This window comes from Pararge aegeria, chromosome 3, assembly GCF_905163445.1.
Source record: "Pararge aegeria chromosome 3, ilParAegt1.1, whole genome shotgun sequence".
Lineage (NCBI taxonomy): Eukaryota > Metazoa > Arthropoda > Insecta > Lepidoptera > Nymphalidae > Pararge > Pararge aegeria.
In genome coordinates, this window is record NC_053182.1 from 20,793,921 (window position 1) to 20,809,031 (window position 15,111).

At 37.9% G+C, this 15,111-nt stretch overlaps 2 protein-coding genes across 2 annotated transcripts in view; one reads left to right on the top strand and one right to left on the bottom strand.

The window, feature by feature from the left end:
- Window positions 1–15,111, bottom strand: part of LOC120637261 — a 116,968-nt gene that overhangs the window by 87,805 nt on the left and 14,052 nt on the right. The window lies entirely within an intron of this gene.
- Window positions 3,165–13,378, top strand: LOC120637260 (maltase 2-like). The gene is made up of 8 exons (XM_039909002.1): window positions 3,165–3,378; window positions 5,386–5,565; window positions 7,465–7,628; window positions 7,968–8,353; window positions 9,108–9,309; window positions 9,910–10,266; window positions 10,877–11,115; window positions 13,297–13,378. The coding sequence occupies exons 1-8, from the start codon at window positions 3,165–3,167 to the stop codon at window positions 13,376–13,378; spliced, it is 1,824 nt and encodes a 607-aa protein (XP_039764936.1).

Here is a 15,111-nt window from a genome sequence, read left to right on the forward strand (position 1 = left end):
GTGAATTTAATAGGAGGTCCGGGATTCGATTCCAGGCAGGACCAAGTCAGTAATTAATAATTTCAGAATTTTCTCTGGTCTGGTCGGCGGCTTTTTCCGTGGCTAATTACCACCCTACCGACAAAGACGTACCGCTAGGCGATTTAGTGTGCCGGTGCGACGTAGCGTAGAAACCATTAAGGGGTATAACTGCCATACTACCTAACAGGTTAGCCCGCTAACATCTTAGACTGCATCATCACTTACCAACAACTGAAATTGCAGCCAAGAGCTAACCTGTAGTTAAATAAATAAAAAGAAATATAAAGCAAAAAAAACACTCTCGCTAAATTTGATGTGGTTGATTCGGTTAAATCTAGGTTTAGTCGTAGTATAAAATACAGCCATGGTAGCAAGCACCGTTTCATATTAGCTTACGCGTGGCGACAGAAAAGGCAAAGACGTTACTGAACTGTATGATCGCTATACTGTGTCTGAAATGTGAACATATTTCCGTGAGAAGTTCCCTCAAACGGTACGTGTATAGTTGCGGTGGACCGCGGGCTTCGCTCTTGCAGGATTCCGTTTGATAATATTTCAGAAGATTCCTGCCCCAACATATTATTACACGAGAAAAGATGTGCTATGATTATGGCTGCATACGAATATACTTATACGAGGATGGCATAAATAAAGCCGTCTCTTAGAAAGTTCTATAGCTTATGACAGTCCACAGATGGAATAAGGAGCAACTGAGGTACTGAGGTACTGAGTTGCCCATAATCACCACGCTGGGCAAACGGGTTGGTGTTAGCAGTAAATAGTGGCAGCACAAAGGATGCTACTGCCCGATCGCGGTCATATTCTCTGTAGTCGCCTCATGAGACACCCGCGGCAAGAGGAAGGTTTCTTATCTGTTTCTCATCATCATCATCATGGCGGCCGTCTGGCGCAGTGGGAAGCGACCCTGCTTTCTGAGTCCTAGGCCGTGGGTTCGCTTCTTGCAATCGGAAAATGTTTGCGTAATGAATATGACTGTTTTTCAATGTCTGGGTGTTTATCTGTATATTATAAGTATTTATGTGTATTATATTCATCAAAATATTCAACAGCTATATATCTTAGTACCCATAACACAAGCTACGCTTACTTCGGGACTAGATGGCGATGTGTGTATTGTCGTAGTATATTTATTTATTATCATATAAACCAAAAGACGTCCACTTCTGGACATAGTTTTGCGTCATTTGGATCCAGCGGCTAACTGCGACGCGCTGAATGTCATTTGTCCACCTCGTTGGGGGTCGATCAACGCTGTGCTTACCAGTGCGGGGCTGCTATTCCAGCACGTTTCGGTCCGAAACCGGAGCATCCCCAGGAGATGTTGACTTTACAATGAATAATTGTTAAGAGATATCTATATATTTATGTGGTATATATAATCACCTCTATAATAGAGATTGCGTAGAGGGTTGTGTGTGGGTTTGACTCCCACAACTGAAATATGTTTGTGATCACACAAACATATTTCAGTTGTGGGAGTCAAACCCACTGAAAAACATTTATGTTCATCAGAACATAAATGTTTTTCAGTGGATGTTTATCATAAGTATTTATGGATATTACTCACAAAAATATTCAACTTTATCTTAGTACCCATTACATAAGCTACGCTTACTTTGGGACTAGATGGCGATGTTTGTATTGTCGTAGTATATTTATTTATTATCATATAAACCAAAAGTCCACTTCTGGACATAGTTTTGTGCCATTTGGACCCAGCGGCTAACTGCGACGCGCTTAATGTCATCTGCCCACCTCGTTGGGGGTCGACCAACGCTGTGCTTACCAGTGCGGGGCTGCCATTCCAGCACGTTTCGCTCCAAAACCGGAGCATCCGCAGGAGATGTTGACTTTGCAATGAATAATTGTTAAGAGATATCTATATATATATATATATATGTGGTGTATATCTCTATAATAGAGATTGCGTAGAGGGTTGTGTGTGGGTTTGATTCCCACAACTGAAATATGTTTGTGTGATGAACATAAATGTTTTTCAGTGGATGTTTATCATAAGTATTTATGGATATTACTCACAAAAATATTCAACTTTATCTTAGTATCCATTACATAAGCTACGCTTACTTTGGGACTAGATGGCGATGTGTGTATTGTCGTAGTATATTTATTTCTCTAGAAAAAAAAATAAAAAATTCTATTCGTTATTCGAACTACGAGTATCTGCCCCGCCCATTGCCTCTTTAGCTTCACGGCTCGTTAAGCATGTCTGTCGGTAATTCTAGATGTTCTACGGAACTCCTCATTCCTGATTTGATCACGTAGAGATACTTCGAGGTTCTCAAAGTATTGAATTTGTCGATTTAGTATATAAAAATAAATAAATATATTTCGACAATACAGTACCTTGTGTTATGGGTACTAAGATGACTGATGAATATTTTATTATGAATATTATTCATAAAAACTTATAATATACAGATAAACACTACACCCAGGCACTGATGAATATCATGTTCATCACACAAACATTTACCAGTTTTGGGAATCAAACTCACGGCCTTGGACTCAGAAAGCAGGACCGCTACAAACTACGCCATCGCCCGCCGAGATACCAAATATCACTTGCTTTAGATTTTTTCTAGCCCTGGGAAGACGAAATGGACAATTGGCAGGTCTCCTCAGGGCACGCTTTTCTTAATAAATAAACATTTGTCCACTGCTCTAGACTAAACTCATACAGCTAGAAGGTTTGCCCAAAATTACCATGCTGGGCATACCTGTAAGCGACCGCAGTGACGTGCACTTCATATATGCACAAAAGCACTGCCTATCCTAAAATTGATATTTAACTCGTATAGGAGGATAATTTTTGCCATGTATGCAGTGTACGCCGCCGAGTGACCGCAATAAATGGGTGCATTAAGAAATTTTATCATGATAAAAAGTACACACAGGGACAAAGTTTGTATTATGTAATACACCAAATATCTCCTGTAACCGTATCTATATAATAAAGCTAAGTAATATATATGCTTATCATCAATATGCAATTTTATAGCGTGTATAAAAACAATTGAACCGAAGATAATAAATGACAAATAATTTTATCATATAACAGCAATAAACTTAAAAAAATTCAAACATCTTCGGCGTCAGTCATGATGTACACGATCTGGAGAGTGGTAGGAATCACTATTGGTGTGACAGCTGTGGTAGGAGTGGTGGTAGGGAGTTTGACATGGGGTATATTGGCCAACCGAGGTCCACCACCGCCGGAACTAAAGCCACTGGACTGGTGGGAACACACCGTCATATACCAAATTTACCCTCGGTCCTTCAAGGATAGTGACGGGGATGGCATCGGTGATTTAAAAGGTAAGCTATATATAAAATACCCACGCAGTATGACCAGCAGATTTGGTGCTCAACCATCTTTCGTCATCATCACCATCATATCGACCCATTAACGGCCCAAGAGCAGGGGTCTCCTCCTACAATGACAAGGGTTTAAGGCCGTAGTCCACCACGTTGGCCCAGTGCGGGTAGGTGGACACACCTTTGAGAACATTATGGAGGACTCTGAGGTTTCATCACGATGTTTTCCTTCACCGTTGAAGCAAGTGATATTTTAATTACTTAGAACGCACATAACTTAGAAAAGTTTCGAGGGGTATGTGCTGGGATTCGAACTTGGCCCACTGAAAGTGATGTCGAGCTCCTACCTACTGGGCTTTCAGCGCTATCGATTTTTCGCCATAATAGGATTTAAAAAACGGAATGTGCTTTGAACTCTACCTACTCCTAATTATTGAAATAACTTAATTACATAGAGTTATTAGCTGTTTCGTGGTTTCACCTGCGATAACTAAATGTCATAACGCCACGTTATATTATTACTAGCTGTTGCCCGCGTCTTCATCTGCGCTTGATTTTGTTTTTTGATGTGGCGTTCAATTTAGCTGTAGTTCTAAATAAATTTAAAGTATTCAGTATCGCTAAGCCTTAAATGAGAGGTTTGCTGCTATCCGCTGAGGAGTTCTGTCCTCTATCTCCAACCACAGTTTCGGCAAAATTAAACACATATACCTCTATAGTACAAAAACAATTATTCAAATCGGTTATAATTATTCGAACACTTTCATCCCTTCTCCCGAAGGAACCGAGCTTAATGTCGGTATAAAAAGTATCCGATATTACTTCTTACACTTCCAAGAATATGTGTACAAAGTTTCATGAGGATCGGTTAAGTAGTTTTTGCGTGAAAGCGTAACAAACAAACTTACATTCACATTTATAATATTAGTAGGGATATATGTCAGTGATGACTCAGTCTAACGCGATAGCAGACTAACCTGTTAAGCTGTTAACTTGATATCACTACCAACATACTGCATAATAATTATATTAAACGGTTTCTACGTAGCATCGTACCGGAGTGTTAAATTGTGGGTCGTAATTAGACATGACAACCGCACCAGACCAGACCAGAAAAGAAATAAAATATAAATTATAATTTCCCAAATTTTCCTCGCCGGGGATTGAACCCGTCCGATCGGGTTACTCGAACGAGAACCCATGCGCTTACCACTGAGCCATGGTGATCGTCAGAAGAAAGTGTCCACATATAAACAGGCATATTTCCGACAAACCTAATGGTACCAAATCGCTATTTATAGACATATATAAAGTTTTATATAAGTCACTAATAAAGATAAGCATACTCAATATGTTACAGTAATTTTATAAAGTGGGTATATAATTAAACTTTTATCAAACTGTAACTGTGACATGTGCCACATACTTTATTAAATGGATTAGCATTTTAAAGAATGTGCTAATATTTGTTATTTAATTAATAATAATTATTATTATTATTATTTTGACTTAATTGGCCGGGTTCGATCCCCCGATTCTATAAATATGCAAATTTATAATTTCCCAATTATGTCTAGTCTGGTCTGGTGGGAGGTTTCTGCCGTGGCTAGTTACCACCCTACCGACAAACAAGTCCCGCTAAGCGATTTAACGTTCCGGTGCAATGACGCTTAGAAACCGATTAGAGGTATGGGTTTAATATTACTGCCGTACCCCTAACAGGTTAGCTCGTTACCATCTTAGACTGCATTATCACTTACCACCATGTGAGATTGCAGTCAAGGGTGTAGTGAAATAAAAAGAAATAGTTTTCATGAAGTGATTAAAACTAGATTTGATTCACAGCCAATGTTCAAGACATTTTGCCGGTGGGTATTTTGATATAAATACGGGTGCATTTTCGATACACTTCACGTCTTGTATTAGACTCGAACGATGCAAAAATACATCAAGATGTCATAGTCAGTATCAAATTATACTATCGATATTTACTCACCACATTTGTAGGAATATCAACGCAATTGGATCACCTGGTGGATATCGGTATAGGCGCGATATGGATGTCACCCATCTTCGTCTCACCCATGGTGGACTTCGGTTACGACATCAGCGATTTCTACAACATCCAGGCTGAATATGGGACCATGGCCGATTTTGAAGAGTTAGTGAAAAAGGCGCATGATCTTGGTAATGTATTATTTTGATTAAATTTCGATATCTACTGTAAGCCTACTAATAATTATTATAGCTAGCGTATAAATAATCACATTAAAAGTTACTTATATATGTGATATTGAGTTATATGCAGTCATTGATTTTGATAATTGTTGCACTTATATTTGTTATTTTCTTATTCGAAATTCCTATAAATATACGTGTGAATTATATTAATAATAATTAAAATGTAGAAACACAAACTAGTTTTAAAATAAACAATTGAGGGTACATCTGGGCGGTAGTTTATTATTGAGGATGAGAGGTTGTCATACGATGAGGCGGTCGGACGTAGCATTAAACGATATTTTGTGAGCACGACTGGTAGAATTCCAAAAATATAAGATGTGTTAAATGAGTGTTGTGGAAAATTACTTCAAGTTCCTGTTTTCCTGGTGCTAGGCCTTCACTACGTAGTTACCTGCCTCATAGTTGATTAACCCGTGGTTACTACAAAATAATATGTCTGTGCCAGTAAGCAAGATATCTCTATGCACAATTTTGTCAACATCGGTTTTAAGGCTAAGCCGTACGTAAGTAATGATGTTTACTATTTTAAATTCCCCCCGGCCCTTACTTTTCCGGAATGAAAGTATGTAGTATACTTTCATTCCAGGAAAACATCCGTCTCTTGGATGCAAGCTATATCCGTGCATTCTGTGGCAAATTTCGCTCAGACCGATGCTGATGCTCAGGTGATGGTTGATATAACAATAGGTAACAAACAAACAAACAAACAGAGATATTTTATTTAAAGTTAGCTTATTACAAGCTTAGTATACATGGATCACCTCTGCTAATTTAATCTATGGTTGTTAGTTATAATATGATGTTAAAAAAGTGGCAGAAACAATTTGGAATAGAAAAACATGGGGATCAAATAAGCGGTGTCTATTATAAAACGTAATATTGTACCAAAACAGTTTTTACTTTGGAAATAATATAAATGTAATTTAAAAGATTGTTAATAAAGGCTTTTATTATTGTTTCGTTATAATGTCGAGAACCGTTAGTAAATACCTAGTGGTAACTTTGCATAATTCTATGTCATACCTATTGTACAAGGATGCCCACAAATTACAGGGTAGGGTTGTTTTTTCGGGATTCCAAACTTCGGTCAAACTTATAACCCCTTTTTGTGCGAGGGTTCATAAAATGGAACCCTTGTATATATCACTGTGCTGTCCCTCTGGCTGTGTATCAAGGGACTTCGACGTATCATATAAACTGACAAAGTACACATATATTTATTAATAAAACATAATTATAAAAAAGGAAGATAAGTTACCATTAACTGCTGCAAAAATGTCATATTTTCTTTCTATTTCTTAAATTTATTTTATTAAATTCTTCAAAAATAACTCCTCTAAAATTAGACTGAGATTGTATATTTACGAGTACGTACACACCACAAAAAGTGGTCTCATTGCTAAAGCGCAATCTTGTTTTAAACTAAACAACGCAATAACTACTGGGTATATATATACATACACACACACACACATAAAACTTATAGTTTGATGTGTGTGTGTATGTGTATGGCTGTAGCCTCGTATTTAAAGGTGAATTAGTCTGAAGTGTACTTAGCTATGTTGATGATAAATTCATTCCAAGATGGCCGCCGCAACAAAAAAGCAGATCACATATTGTTTCAGAACTCCATCGAACCGTAGCAAATGAAAAGGCTCGACTATTAGAATAATGTACACTATCTATAAAATAGAATAACCTTCGACTACATATAATATATATGTAGTCGAAGGTTATTCAATTTTATACTTTGAAATATAATTAGTCTAGGGAGATAATTGTAAGACTTTCTAACTTAAGCACACTTGAAATTCTTCGTAATTTGAACTTGAATGATTTCAGGAATTAAAATTCTGCTGGACTACGTTCCTAATCACGCAAGTGATCAGTCTGAGTACTTTAAGCGATCACTGGCGAGGGAGCCTGGCTACGAGAACTTTTTCGTTTGGGCTGACCCCATCATAGACCCGAACAACGCTTCTAATCGGCTTGTCCCTTCCAACTGGGTAAACCTTTACTTCGACCTATAGAAACCTTTACTTACTTAACTTATAATAATTGAAGACGTTAAAGAAAAATGAGTTTGGGTTATACTTCGGTTATTTTGAGAAAATCTGCGTTAACGATAACTTTTACTTGTACCTTGGAAATAACTTAAAAATAATCAACTTTCGCTACTTAATCATATGTTGAGGTAAAACAAATAGATTTGATTATTTTTTCGATAGAAACATTATTTTCGTTTTGTAAGTAAAAACAACAATTTTATCTTAAACTTTCTGTACTCCGAGTAGGTTAGCGGAAAAGTCCACTACAAACGTAGCTGAATATTTTAATGTTTTCAGATAAGCGAGTTCGGTGGCTCAGTTTGGGAATGGAGCGAAATCCGCCAGCAATACTATTTACATCAATTTGCAAAAGAGCAAGTAGATTTCAACTTCAGAGACCCAGCCGTCAGAAATGAAATGTTGAACATAATGAAGTATTGGTTCGAGAAGGGTGCAGACGGATATAGATTAGACGCAGTGGTGCATCTCTTCGAAGCGGATCCTAACGACCACGGGGGAGTATATCCTGACGAGCCTTTAAGTGGGAACATGTTCTTGAATCCAGATCAAGCTGGTTACACTACACAAGAGTATACGAAGCATCTAATTGAACTCTATGACGTATTGTACGATTGGAGGGAATTCGCTGATGGATGGAAAGATGAAAATAATAGCGAAACAAAGTAAAAGCTTTTTTAGGTGCTAATAACACTTTACACAATTATTGTTAAGTGATTTCCAAAGTAAAGGTCAAAGACAAATATTTCTTTATTCAAATAGGCACATAGATGGCACTATATGACATAGAAGTGAATTGATGGCGACAACTAAATTCGTACTAACGTAAAAACTACAAAGACGTACCGCTAAGCGTAAAATTGTTTAAGGGTTTAACTGCCATACCCAACAGGTTACCGTTACCATTTTAAACTACATCATCACTAGCTAGTGAGATTGCAGTCAAGGGTTCACTTGTAGTAGGATAAAAAAATACATGATGAATTATTGTTACAGTTAAATTAAATTTACTAGCTATGGTAGATTCTTTAAAACATAATGAAATTAAAGCCTTTTAGGAGCGTAAAGTTTTTTTTATTTTTTATTTTAATTGATCTAAAACTGAGACTGCTTCGTTGGTCTATCGGTTAGCAGGTTAAATAACGGATCACGAGATCCTGGGTTCAAATGCCGGGTCGGTCGAAGAATTGATAAATATTGAGTTTTTTCTGTTAAGAATTTTCAGTACCAACCTGAAGTTTGGCGTTGACAATAGTCACTAAAAAGCTCACCAACCCGCATTTAGGCAGCGTGATGGTTTTATGCTCTTAAACCATCTTCCAAATGAGAGGCGAGGCCTATGCCCACCAATGGGTCGCTAATAGGCTGCAGATAATCTAAAGCGGGCAGAATTGACATACTTCAAACATTTTGTCGCAGAATTCTTCTCGCGGAAGCCTACGCTAACATTACCATGACTATGCTGTACTACGGCGTCGAGGGAGGCCGGGACGGTGCTCATTTCCCATTCAATTTCGAACTGATCAATAGTCTGTCTGCTAAATCCAGCGCGAGGGATTTTGTCTACGTTATCAAACGTTGGCTCACCTATATGCCTTCTGGGAGGGTGGCGAATTGGGTGGTGAGTAAATATTATTATACCTAGTAAATCTGTGTGGCTTATTAGCAGCGCTCAAGCCCCAATGATATCGTATTGATGCTTGCGAGCATCACCAATATTTTGTTTAAGTATATATTTTTGTTAGAATTACTAACAATAGTTTAAAGTCTTCTTGTGAGATCACTAACTTCATCATTACCCACAGATAAGACAAAGAATAATTAGGTATCTATTATAAGATATTATTCCATAATTTACGACTTTACATCACTAGGTCCAAGTTGTTCCAATTAATACCGTTTTTAAAAATTCATACTAATATTAGAAATGCGGAAGTGTGTCTGTTTGTGCGGCTCAACCGGCTTACAGCCTGGAAAAGCTGCTGGTAAAAGTCATCTAGTCAACCCCAAATGCCAACCTCACCTGCTCGTAGTGCTCCCTGCTGGACAACAGACGAGGCTCTGACAACCGATTAATGGTGGAATATCCATACACCTATGATCCGGCAAACTATGTAGAGGCTACAGTGACCTTGGGGCTATAAATAACTCCTAAAATATCTGGTGCAGAAGGCAGGGGGAAACTAAGGGAATAACTTTTAATTTAACATTGTTTTTTTAGTTCGGTAATCACGACAAGAACAGGATGCCTTCGCGATTCAGAACCAATATGGTTGACGGCTTAAACTCTTTAAGCATGTTACTACCTGGAGTGGCCATAACTTACCAAGGTGAGGAGATCGGTATGAGGGATGGATACGTCAGTTGGGAGGACACTGTTGACGTTGCTGCCTGCAACCAAGGCAACCCAGACAACTATCTGGAATACTCCAGAGATCCGGCCAGGACACCGTTCCATTGGGATAATACAACCAACGCTGGATTCTCGACCAACTCCACAACTTGGTTGCCAATTGCACTAGATTATACGGAAATCAATTTAAAAGCCCAAAAAGAAGCTAAGCGAAGCCATTATAAGGTAGGTTATTAATGCACATTTACCGTCTCATATAAACATTATAAATTTTACGTTACTGTTACTTCTTAACCGTGGAAACTTAGAACAAAAATTTCTAAATATTTCAAGTAGGCGCAGTTTATAAGCACTTTTGGAACATCAAGTCAGTCTGTTTGTAGTGACTCTACCACCGGTTCGGAAGGCAGATTCCACCGAGAAGAGCCGGCCAGAAACTCAGCAGATTGCTCATTTTCAACATCATTTTACAGTTCGCAATGAAAAAAATAATATTTTCTATCTTGTAAGAGATGAGAGCGGAGCCAAGCAGCCTTGTCGTTAAGAAATTCATCAATCGTATAGTTACCACGATTTATTTTTTTAACACATTGCTTAAACTTATGCATTGGCAGATAGCCAAAATTACCTTGGGAATCAGATTATAAAAGCATATACTCAATCCCACAAATGACTTCTGCACCTTTCGCAAACGATATGCAGATGTCACTAACTTATGTTCACTGAACTAATTTTGATGTTCTTAATTAAAAAGTTTCTACTCTAAATTACACGTAAACATGTATGGACTACGTAAAAAAAAATAGTTATATAAATAATAAAATATTATTTCCAGGTATACAAATCCCTGATCAGTCTACGCAAGCAGCCAGCTTTGTCACATGGCAGCTACCACATTCAAGCACTCTCTGAGAACACTTTCATCCTTATAAGGCACCTTATAACACATGACACCTATGCGTTATTGTTCAACGTTGGCTCAGAGGACGACACTGTCGACTTGGATAATGTTACTCTCTTGAGGGAACCATTGACAGTTTACGCTTCCAGTGTGCATTCTAGTAGAGTTGACGGGTAAGTTGATTTTAATTTAAAATATTGAAGACCTCTGCAGGCGCAGCGGTGAGAGCTGTGAACTTCTCTCTGGTCTGGCCTGGTGGGCGGATTCGGCCGTGGCTAGTTGCCAACCTACCGCCAAGGACGTAATGATATCGCGTAGAAGCCGATTAAGGATATGGGTTTATTATACTCCACACAAAATCGAGCAAATTGACTTGGCGATTGTCAACAAAGTCATCATTTTCTGAGGATGCTCCGGTGTCAGAGAGAAACGTGAGTAGAACGTACACAGAGGAAGATTTATTTGGGGGTATGAAGATTGAAGCAATTATAAATTGCACCGTACAGATTTTTTTTTGCAGAGTCTTAAACAAATTATACTTAGTATTCATCTAAATCTATACTATATAATAACAACACTTAAATATTTAAATTAACGGGGTATATTATGCGCATAAAACTGTATATGGAAATAAATTACTAATCAGAAGCTGTTGCAAGAACCCGCGAGTTTAAACAATGAAATACCGATTTTATTTTTTCATTTCCCATCCGAAAATCAGACATTGTTTTAAAATTTGCACCACGTGTCTATCAGAATTGTTTCCCGCATGCAAATGCGTAGCAGCAATTAAATCGTTATACAACGCAGTTCAGCCGATTGCGAAAACACTACCATGCATATTCCATCGGCACAGTGCAATAATATAAAGTTCCACGGTTTATATGTGACTAGCTTTTCCGCGGCTTCGCTCACGTTAAGTTCAATTTTTGATTTACTGAATTTCAACTACAAAGGTTTAAAGTCTGACTGCTAATAGAAAAATATGAACGTAAATATCATATTTCAGATACTTTCATATAAATTTTCATCCTCTATTTGTGAAACTCGTATTTCTTTATTTTGAATCGACAACCTAAAATCAAAGTTTCATGGATGTAACTTGAAAAATAGATTGATGAATAAAGGATTTTTTACAAACTCTCGTCCTCCGTTTAAGCATGTTAGGGTTGGAATTTTCAAAAATTGTTTCGCCTACGCTGTAACAACTATCTGTGAGCAAAATTTCAGCCCGATCCGTCAAGTGGTTATAGCCGTGCGATGATAGATCAGTCAGTCAGTCAGTCTTTATATCTATATCCCTTTGCCTTTTATATATATAGATGTGTGGCTTTATTAGTACATTATGGTAGTAGTGTGTTATATAAGCTGTATTGAGAGAGAGCGAAAAAAAAATTGAAAAGTTAATTCTGTAGTAACTGCTTCTGTCTTAGTTATGGTGGCAACACGCCACACGTGTTTGTGCCACAATTCAGATTTCCGGCGGGAACAAATCTAAGTTTACACTTGAAATCGATATTTTTGTTTATGATCAAGTGCACAGCAAAAAAAAGCTAATGGGAAATGGCGCGCACTTGTTTGATTTAACACGCTAATCTCAGGAAATACTGGTTCGAATCGGAATAATGATGTTTTGTTGTATAGTTCATTTATCAAGGAAGGCCATAGACGAACATAACGGCCGATAGGAGCAGAACTTTAACAAAAATTTTGCAAGAACGGAAAAAAATATTCCTTTTTGTGCCCACAATGGGACGTAGTTTCAATCTACTTTTCAAAGGTCTATATTACAATGAGACACTTTGAAACAAGAGATAATACATTGCTTTTTGATAATTTTATAATTCTTAAATAGTATTTTACCTACACAAGGAGGAAATATCATTTTTTTAAATTTTAAATTCATATAAAAATTGTAGGCTATGACAGGATTTTAAATGATTCCTTCTAGATGGCTCTACAGTCGCTATTAGTCTTATATAAATGCATATACTAATTTTGGCGAGACAGAAAGAGAGCCGTAGCTTTGTTGTCAAAGCGCAAGGGCCGTGATTGCCAGAGGGTCGCAGGTTCCGAAAATTTTTATATCCATTTTAAATTTATAAAATTGATATATCCTCCAAGTTTAGGTAAAAACACTATTAAAAATTATAAAATTGATATTGAATTGCTCAAAACGCACATAACTTAGCAATGCTAGAGGTGAGTGGTGGGATTCGAACTCGGCCCCCCGAAAGCGAAGCCGATTAAAATCTATATGATGGTGTAATAATACGGGCGTTAGACCAGAACTACGCAAAATATATAAGAGCCCAACCCTGAAGTAATTTCTAAACTCGATTGTTTATTTCCAGTGACACAGTTCCCTGGGGAGAGCGGGGGCGCGTGACCCTACAGGCGGGGGAGGCGATCGTCCTGCGAGCTCCACCGACGTAGTTAATAGTTATTTGGGTGTATTTAACTGCATATTATAATTATAATAAAATCAAATTCCGAAACATGACGTATGGCGTACGTAGCGTGACGCCGCGTTTAGTTGCATGGTGTTATACGATATCCAACGCCATCAGCCATGCAACTTAAACTCTTGACGTCGTATTTTATCAAAAAAACATACAGGACATTCAAGAATAATGAATGCCAACCGGACTAATCTATGTACTTTTTGTGCGATGTAATATAAATGATTTTTACAAATGTTATAAGTGTCTTAAAGATTACTACAATGCATAATTGTCTAGATGTTATGCTACTATGTGTTTTAGGCGGATGCTCAAGTATGTGGGAGAAAAATAAATAGAGTGAATTTTTCAGGGACATTACTTAGGTGTAAAAATTAATTAATCAAAATATGAAAGTAAATGGGAAGCACGAATATTTTCAATTTCATAATAACCGATTGATTCAAATGGTTCAAGTAGAGAGGCGAACTCAGGTCTCATCATCATCAATTCCACTGCTGGATATAGGTTTATTGTAGGGAGTTCCACAATCCACGGTCCTCGTTTGCCTACAATCCACGGTCCACGCTTGCCTACAGCCGCTCCCAGCGACTCGCCTGATGCCTGTCCAACTCGTTGGGGGTCGTTCTACGCTGCGTTTACCGGTGCGGGTTGCCATTCCAAAACCTACCCTACATTTTACATATAACTTAAATAGCAAGCGGATTTTTCTACTTTACACCATATTCTTGCTTTACGCCACTGTTTAATACCCCAACGTCAATCGGGACATTCGTATTTTATCAACAATCAAATAAAAGAAAAATAAAGGAAAAGGATAGAACTACTAAATTAAATCTGCCATCTAAATTAGACTGATTTATTGATTACGGACGCAGACTAACTTTAATATAGCATTCCACTGCTGGACTCAAGGCCTCCCAAACGGAAGGGTGTGCCCATAATCACAAGACTGGGCAGATGTTTTTTTTTTGTTTGCGATAGATGGTAAGATGGTAGCGGACTAACTGGTTAAGGAGTATGGACGTTATACCCCTAATAGGTTTGTACGCGACATCGCACCGTAATATTAAATCGCTTAGCGGCACGTCTTTGTCGGTAGGGTGGTAACTAGCTACGGTCAAAGCCTCCCACCAGACCAGACCAGAGATAATTCCTCTTAAACCTCTTAAATTCACAGCGCTCACCGTTGCGCTAGGGAGGTCGTCAAATATATAATATCAAATACAAATTAATCGTCGTACGACAGCCGTGGGAAGAGTCAAAATGGTGTCAACTTTATTCTAATTTCCCATCAGCACACAATCCAACACAGGTACATGTTAAATTAAATTATCCAGTCATTAAATGATAGATCACAACATACGTTTATCCGAACAGATAATGGCCACTTATTGTCCGGCAATTTCCACAACGGAATCACGGCGAGCAATGACGACGACGCTTCCGCCGACAATAGAGATGGCCGGCGTGACAGCCGACGATAGATAGACTACTTGAATAGTGAATCATAAATTAATTGCACAACAAACTTTCGACGGAGTCTGTCGCGGGCTTTTTCAGACCAGGATATGTTTGAGACCTCGCCATAGCAACGTTTATAAAAGGATTAATATTTTTATAACAGTAGAAAATTCAATATTCATTTATTTCAAGAAGGCTTAGTTTATATGCACTATTGCAACAAAAGTCAGTTTTTTTAAAGTG